Source organism: Coturnix japonica, chromosome 10, assembly GCF_001577835.2.
Source record: "Coturnix japonica isolate 7356 chromosome 10, Coturnix japonica 2.1, whole genome shotgun sequence".
NCBI classification, from domain to species: domain Eukaryota; kingdom Metazoa; phylum Chordata; class Aves; order Galliformes; family Phasianidae; genus Coturnix; species Coturnix japonica.
The window spans coordinates 15,041,878-15,059,170 of NC_029525.1; the positions used below are offsets into that span (position 1 = coordinate 15,041,878).

The window sequence follows — 17,293 nt, forward strand, 5'->3', positions numbered from 1 at the left end:
CTGAGGACATGGAGGCGATACAAACAATCCACAGTCACCCAGAAGTTCACTTGCAAAGTTGGGCATAAATCTCCTTCTCCTCCATCTGTTAGCCCAGACGTCATCCACTAAGCCATACTGCTTTCCCATTCCCTCTTCTTGAGCTTTTTCTTTCAAGTCTTTTCTGAATCAACCATGTTTCTCCTTTACATCCATCTTTATTTTCCAACCCCTACCTTTAAGCATCCCTCCTCCCCGGCAGTCTTTCCCTCCAACCTCACCTCTCCTGGCATTCACTTTTTACCCAGTTTTTTCAAATAGGTTTTATTCTCCGCAACTAGATAAATACTTGGCAACTCACAGTGCAAGTGGATAATTGAGCACAGTTGTAAGTGGATTATCACTGAAATGACTGATTTTACACAATGCAAAAAGCTCAAGGCAGCAACAGGGTGCTTTGCAATTTAAACATTGTAAAGAGAGTGAAAATATTTTCAGGTTTCATTTTAAAATTTTCTAAACGCACAATGGAAACCAATTTCCCAATGGCAAGGCATAAATACACACTGTAAACTCAAATCACCAAATGTTTGCCTGGTTGTATTAAGGGGAACAGATGGATTATTAGAATCAGATTTTACAATACAGCTGGAGCACTAAAAATAATCCGAAATTTTTAAAGATGTTCTAGACTACTCTTCAAACCAACAAAAAGACAGAGGTGCCCTGACATCAGTCTTGACATTTAAATTGAACTATTTAAATAGACTGACAAGTTATAAGTTAAAGTTATAAACCGTAAATGCTTAAACTCAGGGATCTCAAAGTTTACGCCTATATTGTGGAATATTCATTGGAATGGCTTGGAGAATTCATTCGTGGTTTTGACTGGTAACTTACAAACCCAACAGCTTTATAATCTAGAGATCCTCTCTGTCAGTTTAATATAGAAGTAGTTCATTAGCTAAAGAATTCTGAGTTTTTCACTGATTTAACTGAAAGTACAGATAGCCTACAGATGCTGGAAAGATTTTGTTGGTTTTAACGTAATCGAGACACTGGAGTCATTTGATAAAGCAGTTCAATATCCAACCCTACCAAAAACTTTTTGTGTGACCTTGGAAAAGTCATTTAGGTCTACTCATCTGCATTAGGAAGCACATCCACCCACATAATGCAGAGACAGAGACGGGCACCAAAAGAATGGGGATGCAGACCACCTAAATAATACATTACGATATTACTTTCTCCCACTCTTCATCTCCTCTATTGAGGATTGCTCATTCGATTCTGCATTATCTTTATGGCATAGACTTTTCTCCCACCTCCAATAGGATCCCGATTTCATATGCAGCCTTGGAGTATTGCATTATTACAAATAAAAATACAAATTCCAAATTGTTATATTTATCTCATCACAGCTGCATACATTTAAAAGATGTAACTGTCACAGTGAACAGCTCACAAATAACCTGCAAACCAAGAAGGAAAAATAAATAAAATGCTTTGTTAAAAGTTGTTCAAGGAATGATTCAAATCCACAATCAACATAAGAAAACCACAGTCTGCTCAGTGACCCACTGAGAACACAAAGATATATGAAGTTTGAATGAAAAAATACACAACTTAATCTGCCAAACTACTTTCTTTATTCTCAGAAAGACCAAATAAAGGAAAGCATTTGTGAATAAGACTATTCAATACTGGAAGCAGGTACATTAGATATGGTGGACTGCAAAAGCAGACTCAGACTGCTGGAGACAGGCAGTCGCAACAATTTCCAGTGTCAAAGAAAAATCTGGCACCTTGTTAAATATTAATAAGCTGTCAGGGTCAAAATGTTTAGGTCCTCCCAACTCAATCACTTTCATTTCTACTTCTCAGAAGCCATTCAATCGGAAATACCCTTTCCTGTCTTGCCCCTCCTCATCCTGCCATCTCACCCAGAGCCATGTAAAATCACATGAATATGGACAGTAAATGAGTTGATAGCCAAATGATGCTCTTGTCTCCCCTGCCTTTGTCCTTATGAATTCTGTTAGTTTTAGTGAGGCACAGAAAACTTAAATACAAGAATGGGAACAATGCAAAGACTTAGTTTAGCAAATCTCTGCCACATTTTCTGCAGGTTAGTGCTATTGATTACTGACACCTAAGGGTCTGACACATAATCGATAGACCTCATGACCCACATATGTGACATGGCCTGTGGGGGCTTTAGAAACAAGAATGAACATGGCAGTTCCATCTGAAGCTTTTCATATAATATTTATTTATTTATTTGCAGGCAAAGCTGTTTCTGCTCAAATTACTGTCACGGTGAAAACTGGTGTCAGAGGAGAATGCTCATCTCCTTTCCTGGTACCTGAAGACTAGAACAACAATAATAACTATCAGTGAAACAAAAAAAAATCAAACCCTACATCAGTTATCTAGGAGCAAAAGGCTCCCTTCCCTCACAAAATTAGTTATCCACAATGAGAAGTAGTCTCCTGAAGAACTACTTGAATAAGAGACAGGTGTCTCACCAGCTTACCGTCATGTCTATGCAAGGCACCAGAGTAGTGCAAGTCAGCATGGAAAACATCAGATCAGAGGAGCTCTCTTCTGGTTTACAGTCCTCAAAGACAGATGGTGAGAAGTGCTTTTTCTCTCACCCGTTTGCAGAACACCACAACCTTCTCTAAACACAAGTCTTTGTCTCTCCATTATCTTTACTGAATACAAACTGGTCACTTTGGGTAATGTCTGGGTAATGTCTCAGGAGCTACTTCAGATGCGCTCACTTCTGCAACTGAAGCACTGATTTTGCTGGGATTTCACACTCCCAGAACTTTCCTCTCTCAGGTGACTATCTTTACTGTCTCAGTGCTAAATTCCCACTTATGCAATCTCCAAATGAAGGCAAAAATATGAAATTTTCCAACAGATTTTCAGATATTACTAAAATTCTTCCTCCCATTTCTCCAGTTCATTCTATCAGTTGCTCAGTAACCACAGTTTTTTTCTACCTTGTTGGTTTTTTTTGTTTTGTTTTGTTTTTCACTGTCTGAAGTGCAATCACTGTAAGCAATCAGTCGTTACAGTGTCAATGCAATATTTTAAGACCAGTTCATACATATGAGCCACACTTCTGGATGAGCAAATTCATGCCAGAATAGCCTAGATTTCTTCATAAGTAAGCAATGGCTTTTACACGTCACCTGCCTTTTTACAGCAAGCAATATAGCCTGCTATCAAATCAGGCCCCGTGAACCACTTGGTTCTCTGAGGCCACAAAAAGCATCCTGCTGCTCTCATCCCTGGGGACTTTTTGCCCCACTTCTGTCACATAGACACTTTCCTTGTATATTTTGAAGGAAAGTATGTTTCTGACCCAAAGCTACGTGCACTTTCAGTGTTCCTTCCAAATCACAAGGAATCGCACTGCTGGAGCCAGAGACTTCCCTCTGATAGCGAGTATTCAGGACAGAAGCTAAAATCTTACAGAAATCCTTTTGTATATTAACTGCCCTCCAAAGCACCTAATCTTGAGATATCAATCAGCAAAAGCCAATTGAGATGCTGCTGACAGGTCATCCCACAGTCCTATTCACTGTGCCAACATCTGCCTCATGCTGGAAAGATTTCAGTTCTTATGAATTCTTTGTCAATGTGAGCAAAGTTCTTATTAGGCCAGTGAAGCATGCATTCCCTAATGCATGTACCATGATGCACTGTGAGTTGAGAAAGGGCAAAGGTAGCTTAAGTCAGAGGGAAGAGGGCAGATGACCCACACTTGCCGAGTGATCTTAAAGCCTCTACAGTTCTACAGGTGTTCATTACAGATCTCACTTCCCAAAACAGTAGAGCTTCCATATGCTCAACAATACCAAGCAAACCTTGGCAACTCAACCCTTTCCACTCAGATTCCTCCCTGAACATCTAATTTCAGCACTGTTCTGCCTCAGAACAGCGAGCAGCAAAGCACACTGATTCCTGATGCTGAGCAGCTTCACACCAGCGCTGTACTCCACCCCATAGTATATCGTATTTAAGCGGAGGTGGAATGTAGCATTCAGCATTCTTGGTCTGTGAATTGGTCAGAATCCTTCAGGACAAAGAGTATCACATATTTTACCCATACCTACTTCACACAAGCCAACCGCCTAATTCTTTTTCACTAGTTTTCAATTTTTGCAAGACACTGTTATTTTATGGAGAGCTGAAAAATACCCATAAGTAAGTCAGAGGCAAATAATAATACCCATTCAGCGCACCACTAGAAACCCTACAAAGATTTTTTTCTTTCCATAAGACCCAGCAATATCCTGCATGAGAGGCAGCCTGCTGCCATCATCTCAGAGGTACAATCTTTTTTTTCATCCTACCTGCTGCAAAAAATTCTTCATCACCTCCCCATAAACACTATTTCTGTTTTACTCTGCTGTGCCGCTTAGGGAAACACACTGCTGGGCGCAGGATCTTCCTGGTATCTATTTTACGCCTCTGGGAGTTTTCCAGCAGCCAGCAATAATATGAAAGATCACCACGGACTGTGATGTGACCAATTACAGCAGACAGCAGTTATTTATAGAAAAGTCAGCAGCAGTGAAGCTTTAACACCAGCCAGTGCACCCCTCTGCTTCCCATCACCTAGTGTGTGTGCTGGCATCCTGCAGCCTCCTGAACAGCAAGGATATTTAAAGCAATTACCTTGCTACCTCACAAAACTGTGTAGATGCATGGCACATGCCCACAGGACAATGAAGGCATAGCACTTTACATGCATGTGATCCTTAAGATGCCACTACATATTTAATTTTCATAAATCGTTGACCCCAGATGTCACTTTCATTCCAAAATCCTTGTCCGCCTACTCAACCGCACAGCACATTAGGGCTCAGCACAGTCAATGTGCATAAGACCCTGTAACACACACCATCCTGATTCCTAGCTGTTTGGAAAGCGTCTCTTATTCCCTCCACACCTTGCTATAAGGTCCATCCAAATACTAAAGCACAAAGGAGGACACGCTAGCTGGGTTTCATTCTGAATTACCCTTATCACGATGTAAACCAGAGTAGTTGATACAGTTTTCATTCTGTTGCTGCAATCAGAGATGGAAAAATCACCCAAAAAAGCTAAAAAAATCTGAGCAATTAAGTGGGCGAGGCTACTTACTGGGGACATATTCTGCCTCAATGAATCCCTGCTATAAAACAACGGTGATGGTCCCTAACACATAATTGCCTGTTCTCTGAGCTGACAAAGGATAAGGGAAGTTTGGGTGCTCAAGTACCTGACATGAGTAACTGTAGGATTATGGATTCAAGATGTAATTTTTAATTATTTTTCTTCGTGAATTTTTCATACGCTGTAAGTGCAAAACTGCTCATGGAAACTGAGGGAAAAAGTTCACGGCCTCTTCCTGAGGTGAGCGTTTTACAGCTGAGCACAATGCAGAATGAAATGCAATACTGCCATCTACTGCCTAGACTCAATAACATCTCCTCTCCATCTGTCACATTCAGCTGAAGATGAGATCAATGTTTCAGGACACAGAATCTTTTAATCATAACAAAAATGTGATCTTGACTGATCCGAGGTCGCATTACATTAATACGGTCTTTGCAGCTTTTTTAATAATACAATTAACAATTTCTGCCATACCATTAAAAGAATTAGAGACCAAAAAGCTTAAGGGGTATTGACCTATTCAGTTTCAGTTTTTAAAATAACCTCAAAGCAACACAGACTTCTTTTCTTCCCACTACCAGAACCACCTTTGAAATCCCAGATACATAATTCTTAGCTGTGTTTTCTATTTGTTTTCATGGATATTATACTTTTAGTAAAGACTTGGTTAGCTGCTTTTATCTTGTGAACCAATAGGTCAGGTTAGAACAGCTTATGCTACACTAAGAAGAAAAACACCACCATTAATTAGCAAGTTTGATACCACAGTTTGATGCAGAAAGAGCCTTACCTCCACTATGATGATTCACACAGTTCACTACCAGCCCATTCTCAAAGCCAACATTCTCATTCTCTGAACCTATCATCTCCCTAAAGTGCATCTGTGCCTCTGACTTGCAAAGCTTTAAGGGAATTAAAGAAAGCCTATAGTACATCCTGGCTAACTTTTGCTTGCACTAAGTTCACTCTTCAGCACCCAAAGTCACAAATTCAAATGGCATTCCTCAACAAGAGTTGCTGTCTAGCTTAGTGTGAACATCCTTGGGTTCAAACTGCTCTTTAGTGGCAGTGTGGAATGTTGTCTCCCATGAATAATCCACCACCAGAACGCAGTGGGGTTCACATTACTCAGAGGCTGTGGCTAGAAAGCTACGTCTGATACACACTGATATGGTTATATAAGGAAAATTAGCATCAGAAAGTAGCAACACAAAGTCTCACCCTTCATGAGTTTCACAAAGACTTTAGCCAAAATGGCACTCTACCATATGCCTTTATATCGGCTGGAATCTGTTCTGAGTTCAGTGGGCTTTTTTCTTCTAATGCATTATATACAAAAAATTTAGTCTGCCTATTTTTAAAGAAAGAGAATCCTGGGTGAGTTGTTTTGAGTCGATTGCAGTTACTGGCAGGGTTTTGTAATGAAAAATAGACATGTCTGAAGCTCCACACCTACTCCTGGGCAGGATATAAAAGAAGAAAAGCAGAACTGCGCATGTGTATGAAAAATTGCAGACGAAAACAGGGGACCATGTAAAATCTATAACAACAATAAAGAACACAGCTCAGCTCATGTCATCACCATATGAGCTTATTGTCCTGGGCAAGGGTTCAACAATGGATTTGACAAAGATGACTCTTTCTGATCAGCATTACATCAATCCACAGCTACAAATATACTGAATAATCTAGCATCAAAGCTGTCAGGGTTGTATTACCCTGCACTTCTGGGTTCTGAGCAGCAGAGTACTGCCTGCCTCCTGGATTTTTAACAACAGTGGCTTTTTCACTTGGCTAAGACAGGCAAGAATGTTTGTCCTGACCTTGCTAAGTTGAGAGGTGAATTATCACAGTATGTCTTAGCTCCCCTTCAGATCCCATCGCTGAAATGGCAGGGGACAGGGAATCACCTCTGTCCTTGTAATTATGCTGCATCAAAGAGACTGGTTGATCTGAGAGAATGTCACTGCAAGGCTGTGACCAGGCAAAAATAAAAATACAGAAGTAAAATCAGGCACTTCTAGTGGTTCTAACTGATGTCAGCTCAGACTTTGGTAGAAACTAGCCTTCCTGTTCCCCTTCGGACTACACTCTAAGCTAAGGCCTGTAAGTCAGAAGCCAGGCAAGGACAGAGCACAGCATGGTACATCTGTCTATTGGAAGCCAAAGGCTCTCTGAAGCTCAGTCTCAGATACCTCAGCAAGTAGAAAGACATAAGGTTCCTCCCTCCCACCCCCAGCATGGCAGAGCAACATGCTTTGAGATCTATTTGACAACTCACAAGGATATTACCTATGGAGGTTCTAATGTCTTTGATGCCTTAACTGTTCAGGCAGGACATGCTAAATATCATCTCGCAGAAACTTCTGAAGTCTACAGGGAGCAAAACCCCTTCTTGACCTTTTCTCTTGCTATTTTGCTGGTTTTGTTCTGTGCTTCTCAGAGGTGTTCCATTCCAAATGCACAAAAGAGGTCAAACTAGCAGAGGTGGCTTGTGCCAAAGGCTTTGGCTTCTACCAAGAGACACTTAAAAAGAAAGACATTTGTGCTGGTGACATAGAGCAAAGAGGGACAATACGTCTTTTACTCCAATTGATTTACCCACCAACCTTCTACGCAAACAAGGATAAAAGCAGCATTCGAGTCCACATTACAGCAGATGGGCTCTGCATGCAACACGAGAGAAATAGCTTTAAAAAAAATATTGAGCCAGCCCCAAGATCTGGAGGGGATGGGAGAATCAGGCGGCTTTTTTATATTGCGCAGCTTGAAGATGTCACTTACCTAAAATGCATCTTAGTTAAGATAGTTATCAAAAGGGGACCTGCCAAGCAGCAAGCAACTTAGAAAACTAGTCAGTTAAACTAACCCTTTTAGGAACTGTATTTCTAGGAGGGAATTACTGGTTCTAGATAGAAAGACAGAAGGTATGTTGCACATCTGTATCTCTTAAAAGCAGCATGCAACTAATGCCATTAAGCCAGGGCCACACTGTTTACCAGAGCACAAATAGCTCCCAAAGTGTTTCTCCACTCACGGTCACTGACCTTTAACACACCACAGCACAGAGAGGCTGAGCTATTAATTTACAAATCAGATACTGTTGAATGAATACCGACATCCCCAAATGTATTCATGATGGTGAATTCAACCTCTGATCTCCTCCATGAGAACTAAAAAAAAGTTCAACTTCATGTAAGTGTCAAGTGGCTGGGAGGAAAGAATCCTTCCAGATGGGGGTTATTGATCTTGCAAAAATGAAGTCTCCATTTTAAATTAAAACCAAAAAAGCTGTTTCAAAACACCATCACCATCACTAAAGTAAATAAATAAATAAAATCCTTCAAAGCACAAAAATTCAATAAAGCAAGGATAAAGTCTAAGGCAAATAGAGAAGATTAAACAGAGACTTTAACATCAAATCAGATAGCAAGAAGAAACAAATTGAAAAGGAAACTAATTACAAACTTCTCATTTTGTCTTCTGTGTACCTAAAATTTTATTGCATACTTATCCGTGGCAATAAATACATCAAGAAAGACCTAAGTTAGTACTAAACAACAAGCTCTATCTGGGTATGTATCTACATCTCTATATATTCTTTATATTCTCTATATGACAAGTTTGACAAAAGAGAAATTCTGTTTGGACATGTTAATATCATCTTTTTCTGCAACATCCTTGATATGCTAATGGCAAAAAGGACAGAGTTAGGTTATGAAGTTCAGAGTGTTCTGCACATCCATTCCTTCTTAATCTACAAGGCACAAAAATGTGACTTGAACAACCCTAAACAATTTCAATTCCAATTCCTAAATAAGAAATGAAATTAATCTGCGTTTTCTTCTTTCTTAATATGTTCTTCTCTCCTTTGGAAGAATCACAGAAAACAGTAGGAAAGGAAGAAACTTAGCCTTTAGGGCAAGTAGAGAACATCTTTACTTTTCTAATGCTGAGAACATTCTCAGCATATTATGTGGCAGGTAAAAGCAAAGAAAGTACTTAGTAGTACACTGAAGCAAGGTGTGTATTAGAATGACAAGGGTCAAAAGCAGAACATGAAATGCCTAAATTATGAAACAACAGAAACAGAACTATCCATGACATGGCACAGTCCTACCCAGGCTTCCCGATGAGACATGAGCATGAATGGACACAAGCTGTGCTCAGTTTGGTGCTACTTTGTGACTTCACATTGGCTTCACAAGTATTTGAAAAACACTGCCTCTAGGCCTACTCCAGACAATCTCCATAGATGCAACGAAACTGAGCAGCAAACACAAAATGAGCTTTACTGCACCCCAATCCTCCTTTCTCTTAGCAAGTAACCTTTCTCTGGAAAAGTCAAGCCAACCAACGATGTGTTTAAATCTTGGGCACTGTCTCAAACACCTAAGACATGACAACATTAAGCTATCTAACAGTGCCATCTCGTGGCAACATTAAGATGATGCTAGATCAACTCAACATTCCAGTAATACAGTGCAGCCATTGTGCCCATTAAAGACAAAACATTGAAACAAATCTCTCTTAATTTCACCGCATCACATGAGTTTCACAGTGCATGTTCACCATTAAGAATGCCACAATGATTTACAACCGTACGTCTCAGCAGTTAGGAAATGCTAGCATCCCTGTGCATCCCTCCCATGCACAAACACTTACCTTCTTGTCTCCTAAGCAAAAATGCCATCATGTCAAGACAACTCTGAGAGAGTACATTCAGAAATAATTGAAATATAATATTTTGAAAATCTAAATCCAATAATTGCAATGCTCTTTCAAAACTCTGCCAACTTTCACAGTACGCTGAAATCATTCCACAATTGAATAAACAGATTCCAATAAAAGAATTTTCACTGGGAGAAAAAGATATTTGTGCTTTCTCTATTACATTCTCTTATGACAGTGAAGATACTACACCTGTTTTTGCTTCAGACTCTCTTAGGTCCTTTGGACTGTCAAGATCAAAGCTTCTAAATGAATAAGATACATTAAAGCACAAATATCAACAAAAAATTATAAATAAATATTTAGAGTAATTGTTCCATAAGCACATATTTATGAAAGAATGAAGAGCAAGCTTGTATTCCTCAGCAGCCCATCAACCTGAAAATGAAGTTGGTCCTAACTGTATTCTCCTATTCTCTTTGAGACAGAAGAACCATAGGAACATGACTAAGGCTGGTACTGGATTTGTTTCTGGAAAGAAATAGCTACCAATACTTCTAAGACACCTATTTAAGAATTTCAGGCTGCTAAATCTCTTCAGGATCCTCAAGACACTAGTGCTGTTCACCACTGGGCTCATCTCTTCATAAAGAATTCCCCTCAAGACTAAAGATCTGATTCTTAAGAATTCACTTTCGATTATTAATACAATGTTCAAGCATTAGAAAATTCTCACTAAAAAGAATTTAATTCAGAATCAGTTTTCAGTGAACAAGATTCCTTCATCAAGCCATCAAGTAATCTGGTGAAATCTGTTACACTTCTATGTTAATTAAATAAAATAGAAAAGATCCTACCTGAAATAAAACATGCAATATGTAATATACACAAAATGCTATATTCTAAAATCACTCATAGAATGATCACAGTGTCTGAATCTGTAGCTCACCCTCTTCTGTGTACCAAACTTTTTCTGCATTAATGGAGTTTGTATAACCTCCTGTCCACCATAGGGTTTAAGGCAGATTTTTCTGCCAGAAAAGTTCAAATGAAAGAAATTGAAACATCAATTGTTCACTTTCAAAGGAAGGTTACAGCTGTCATTCTGATACCAATGTGTGTTGTGGTATCACTCTTCCATAATGCAGGATGTGGTTTCCATAGAAATATCTTCTTACATCAGTATCTACGAGCCCTCCAATTATTCCCTTTTGGTCATCTCACGCAATCCATTAAAATCTTTCCTGAGCAGGGAAATAACTGGGCTCAATCACTCGGTAAGAAAAAAAAAAAAAAAAAAAAAAAAAAGACCATCAGTAAAGAAAAGCTTTATTAAAACAAGACACAGAACATGTTCCTTTACCTGAAAAAATCTCTCTGGTGTTACAAATTATGAACATTCAATTACATTTTTTTTTAAACTAGACTGAGATTTTGCTGTATTTTGAGAGTGCAGTTATGGTATAATTCTGAATCATTTGATGGCCTTGTCTCCAGCATCCCGAGGATCTGCTTCTCTTCTGGATCCTTTGCATTGTTACTATTACCTTCACTTTGCTCTGTGTCCTGCTGCTCAGACCTCTGTGAGTTTAGAGTTCCTACTGCTTGCCATCTTCTTTATTTTCCTGTGACACCTCCTGCCTCTTTCTCAACATCAAGAATGAATTCCATGCCCTGAAATTAGAACCAAGAACATCAGATTATACAAAATCAACATAAGAATTGACTTGCCTGTGTCACTCAACATCCCCAAAAACATGCAAGGCCAAAAAACTATGCTGCATTGTTTACAATCAACAACTCCTTTCCTGTTGCTCTGCCTACATTTCCAGAAGCATCAGCATTAAGAAAACTGGAAGTATATGAAGCCTTTATCTGACTGGGTGGGCCCTAGAGCCATGACCACAACATACAATGTGAGAGTCAACACCACAGGGGTCAGCACTGCTATGGCTCCCCCAGGAGCAGCAGATTTTCATATAAATTTTTACTTCAAAAACACATTAAAAAAAAGCTGTTTGGGTGCTTCCCCTTACCTTGCTTTTGTTAATTAAACAAAACAGGGCAGATGATGACAGTACTACAAAAACCAATTTAATCTGCTTGATGAAGAAACAGCTATCTCTGCTTTCTAACAGCTTCCTGACTAGCACTTCAATATTTAAAGCCCCACACTTGAAAGAGTTCCCAAACCAATCACAATCACGACAAAACTTGCAGACAACAGCCAAGTTGCACTAAGCAGATCTAATTTTGATTATTACTTGAAGAGAAAGAAAGACCAGACAATGCTGAACTGCAGAAAGTTTACTATCAAAACCAAGTGAATGCAGATGCTGTGTTACATGGGAGCACTTAAACCTTCAGAATCTTATTTTTAGCTCCTTACGGTGAACAGCTGTACTAAAAACCAAGTTACCCTGGGTCTACCTTAGCCTGAAAGTTCTGCTGAATTAATAATCTCTAAAGCCCATAAAATCCACAACCTTCTTCTCAAAAAATGCAGATATTCTGAACAACTCAGAGAAAAGATTATAAGCACCCATTTGAAATACATTAAATTAGTGCTTGGAGATTCTGCAACTAGGATTCAAACAATCATGTTAAAGGATTTCTGTTTCTCCTGTCGGCCGCAGAAAAATGTCACCATGTTTCCATCGCTGGGGGTATTTGCTGTAAGTAAACCTCTCCATTCTTCAGACAATAAGAATTAACTCAATATGAATGATTGCAGCTATGGGTGATGACATGCTAAGGAGGCTGAGTTTCATAGATATATGTATACATGGATATTTTATGCATCTATGCACAATCAAACTGAAGTATCACGGTGCTGCAGTTTATCTGTATTGCCACTAGATGCAGCCACACAACCTTGCAAAATTAAGAACTCTAACCTCAAGGCTGCAGAAATATTTTTGGAATACCCAGGATTGTAAAATTCTCACAACAGCTTTAACAGTGTTCATTCCTGAGACTTGGAAAATACAACGTAATACAAACATTTTTTTCTTTTTTTTCTTTTTTTTTTTTTTAATAATTTTGTTCCAAAACATTGAAAAGCATCTCCAGTGTTGACAGGAATCTAAGAAATCACAGCAGAAGACTGGTCTACTTTTGCGATTGTTGCCATAGATCCAGATTGTAGCTGACAATGTTGATTTACATTGTGTTTTTCTTTCTACACAACAGAACAAATAGGAATGAAGCACCCCATTCCCAAGTGACTATACATTCAACTGAAAGTGCCCACATGCAACAACAGGTAAGAGCATAACTCCAATGGTTTCCATACTATGCTACATCATACTCCTCTTCTTTGACCCTATACCACAGCTCTAGAAACACAAATTTCTCCTTGCATTTATGGCAAGCAGTATGACAGGTCCTCCTCAAAAGCACATTTCCTCCACTCAGAGAATGTTTCTGCTTTTCTACTATCTGCTACCAGACAGCATGAAGCCCTGAAAAATTCTCATTTCCTCACCAAAACTACATAGGCCTAACCCTGTGTTTAGGACAAGGCACATACAGGGACATCATCCCCAAATTTTATCAGGTATTATTTATTCTGTGCTCTCAATTGGTAATCTCCTGGGTGTGTAATTCACACATTACAAATACACAAGGAGATCCTATAGGTAAACAGAAATAATACCTCTATTACACAATGTTTTAAAATACTATTTTTAATAGAGATTTGATTTTCCACTGAAGACAGATAAAGCAAAGCCTGTTCAGCACATTCTGTGTAAAGAAAAGTGCTGCCTGGTGAGCTGTGCACCAGAGTAGAGAATATAATTTAAAAAGCAGATTTTTATTATGTATTTAAGAACTAACTTCAGTGGCTTTTGCTCTCCTCTGCTAGAAACAACACACCAGAGCTCACAATCTACTTATCAGACAGACCCCCACCCATCCCTACTACCCCAGCTCCCTACCTGCCGTTACTGGTTTATAGTTTCCCTTTTCTTTCTTTTTGTAGACAGAAATGCACAGTTTCTATCCCCAAGGCAGATCCCAGGCCTCACATGTATTTCTAACTGACAGCCACTCCAGTGGAATTATATTTACCTGTGTTTCAAGTTGTTTCTCTTTGTTTATTTTTGTTGAAGATGGCAAAAAGAAGAATGAAAAAAGAAATTACCCTCTCCTCTAGGATCTGATCTCTTTTTGATGATCTGATCATAGTTCTCTTCAATTGCCATTAATAAACTGAACTGAGCAAGACGGATAAAAGGAAAAATGAACACCAGATTTGCTGTCTTAAAGCCTGAGGAACATAAATATAATGGCTTCAGAGAAACTCAGCCTAGGGCAAAATTCTGGCCTGATTCTCCTGTGGGGTTCTGCAGGCAAGATGAAACACAATGTTTTAGCTAAAGGTCCCCAAGCCAGACAAAGAAGGACAGATGTGGAAAGGGGTGGGAGCAATTTGCTCTGTAGCACTCCTTGCTCTGCACTTTCAGAAAAAGACAATGTGTGCCCTTCTTTTGCAATCTAATGCTGATCACAGCTTGTGTGCTGTGCCCCAGCAGAGGGGCCTGTCTGGATCCCCAGGCCAGCTGAACAGATTGCATCAACAAGATCCCCATATGAACTGTCAAAAGGGTTTCCACTCTGTTGCTGTCTTTTATGAAGTAGGCAGAAAACGCTCCCAGCAAGAGGGATTTACCCCGTAGGAAACAACTTTAAATCTTCCAAAAGCCATAATGAAAATGTTTGTGCTTCCATCCAAGAATGATACTGGCAACAAATTGAAAGTAATTAAACACTGCCCCCTGGCCATATACATTTATCCTCTGTAATAATTTCAAAGATGCAAACCCCTCTCCATAACCCAGACACTGTGCTGTGCAACAACTGTTACTTTGGGCGAACTTCTAACCTGCTCTAAGTGCACTGCAATGAGAGTTACAGACACTTCATGCTAAGATTGATTTGTTCAATCCCTCTCAGATTCTGTGTAGTTCAGTTTCATTACCTCATGCTTTCTAAGAAACATCCTGTTTACTGGGAAAGACCAGTGAACTGGAATGCGTACTCAGTGGTTTCACTACCTTTTATCACTACCTAACCTTTGATTTTAATTCGTATCTTTATACAACTAATGTGTCCACATTCAGACTTTAACTTACTTCCTGAAAGGGATGATTCCATCAGAATTTTTAACCAGATATTCACTCGCTGGCTCCAGTCTCCTGGTGCTTCCACCTCCCACAGTCGCTTCTGCTCCTCAGGGTAAGTCTGCAAGTACTTCAGGCAAACTGAACAGGAAAAATCAAAAGGTAAAAAAGCATGAATGAGTGAAAAGTACAATGGAAGGGGGAGTGTATTTTATCCTGGAAATTCTCTGAGACCTACTTCCATTAGTTCCTTTTCTTCTCTCTTCTCATCTTCCTTTTTCTTGCAGGTGGTGCTTTCAGAGAAAAGCAATGCGGAATGGCCCAGACAAAAACTGCTGCATTCTGTCTATCTGCTTCAGTTTAGATTACTTCCTCATGAGCACAGAAATTTTGCAAAGACTTCTGCAGGGCCTGCATCACAAAATTACCTCCAGAAACACGGCAGGTTTTAAATTAAAAGTAATGTGTGTTTTTTTGCCCTCAGTACTCTGAAATGAAAGTTGCTTCAGTATCTTCCAGCTTTAGCAGATATGAATGATTCTTTATTTTCTATTTATAGCCAAAATTTCATATCAGATTGTTTCTGCATCAGTACCACTTTCCATTCCACTGCTACATTCTGCTGCTGTTTATTTATTTCTTTGGACGGGGAAAACAGAAAATATGAAGGACTAACAGAGGAACAAAACAGTTACATATGTCAGATGTGTGACTGTCTTTAGAAACTGTATTTCCATGGATTCCTACCACCGTCTGTACAATGAGAGATCAATATAATTTGGATATACAATCAATTTTAGGCGTGCTTCGCTTATTTAACTGAAAGTATCTGAAGTATCAGATCGTGATGCAAGTGAAAGAAAAAAAGTCAACTCCAATGTAAGCAATATATATTCAACATCTGACTTACAGTACCAGTATTTTCATAGAGACCTCCCCCAAAAAACAATTAGAACCATTGATGGCTGCCATAGGAAAAACTGATTTTACTGGGCAAAGAGAAAGAATGTTGTAAACACTATTCTTTCCTGAAGTTACAAATATCAGTCCATTAGGAACTCCTGGTGTACATTAGCTGTGCATTCCGACTATAGATACATTCTGACTATAGATACAGTAAAAATTCTGTTGACATTCATTAGGATATGGATGCAAAGTCATAAATTGATAGAAAAGCCCTCCTAAAAATGACAGCAAAGACTCTATACCATACAGAGAGACTGACTTTTTTTTTTAGAAAAATACTCCTCTAAAGAAGGAAGTTCTTACCAATAATGTTATCAGAGATATGTCCTGAAAATTTTACTAGTGAAACCAGAAATCCAACCTGAACATCAAGAAATAAAACTACTTATTGATCTTGTAGAAGTGGCAAGTGTTTAAAGATCACCAATAACAACAAAAGTACCAATAAGACTGGACACATGAGAAGAACCCAAGTGTGTAGTTTGTTGCATGTAATTTTTTTACTTTTTTTTTTTCATTAAAAAATACAGCACCTACAGGAGCATTAAATTCATAGTGTAGGCTTGACAACTTCTTGCAATTCTCTCCCATGTAAACAGAGCTGATAAGTCACCATCCAGGGCACTGACATAGTTCTATTTCTCATAGACAGCAAGATAAGGATGCAAAGAGTCAAAGAGGAAGTATGCATTGTAATTGTTTTACATAAATATTGTCCTACCTTTCCCCAGAAAGTTCTAAATATCTCAAGAAAGTTAACTATGATAAAAACAGTTCAGTTCAGACAAGTGCACTGAACACTTACAGTTAAGAAAATCCTACCGTGACCATATTGAAATTTATACATTATACATGACCCTTACCTAACGTTTCCACATCAAACAATTTACCTTGATACATGGCAGCAGAAATAGGGCAGCTGATCCCCAAGGCATCCTCAGTCTTGAAAGACTGACAGAAATCACGCAGCATTTTCATCCCTAGGCCACCTCTTCGATACTTTCTCTGGACAAATATAGTATCCAAAACTGGCAGCATGTAACATTGACTGGTAGAACCATCACACAGACTCCCTGAAAGAAGATGGTAAAAAAAAAATACATACATATTAATTTAAAAACAAAATTGATATTGCTGCAGTAACTAACTGCAGTGTGATTCTAACCATAAATACTGCCTTGATACCTCTACATCAAGACTTTTAATACAATCCACTTTCTCTTTATCACAACCCCATAGCAAAATTAAGTGAAAGTTTACTTTTTAGACGGCATTGAGTAGCTTTTGCTGGTTATTTGTGAAGCCTCACTTGATTACACTTCTTCCAGGATACTAATTCAGCAAAGCACACATGAATATATTTAATTCTAGAC

At 38.9% G+C, this 17,293-nt stretch overlaps 1 protein-coding gene across 7 annotated transcripts in view; it reads right to left on the minus strand.

The window, feature by feature from the left end:
* FAM169B (family with sequence similarity 169 member B) overlaps positions 1-17,293 on the minus strand; it is a 185,793-nt gene that overhangs the window by 139,654 nt on the left and 28,846 nt on the right. For 6 of the 7 annotated variants that reach the window (XM_015873187.2, XM_032446908.1, XM_032446909.1 and 3 more), the window contains 3 exons: positions 16,811-16,993; positions 14,967-15,095; positions 11,140-11,502 (listed from right to left, as the gene is read on the minus strand). In XM_015873187.2, coding sequence (XP_015728673.1) covers positions 11,483-11,502; positions 14,967-15,095; positions 16,811-16,993 — 332 coding nt within the window. In that variant the 3' untranslated portion in view covers positions 11,140-11,482. Of the gene's footprint in view, positions 1-11,139; positions 11,503-14,966; positions 15,096-16,810; positions 16,994-17,293 lie in introns of those variants that run through there. The other variant, XR_004308540.1, reaches the window with a different exon arrangement.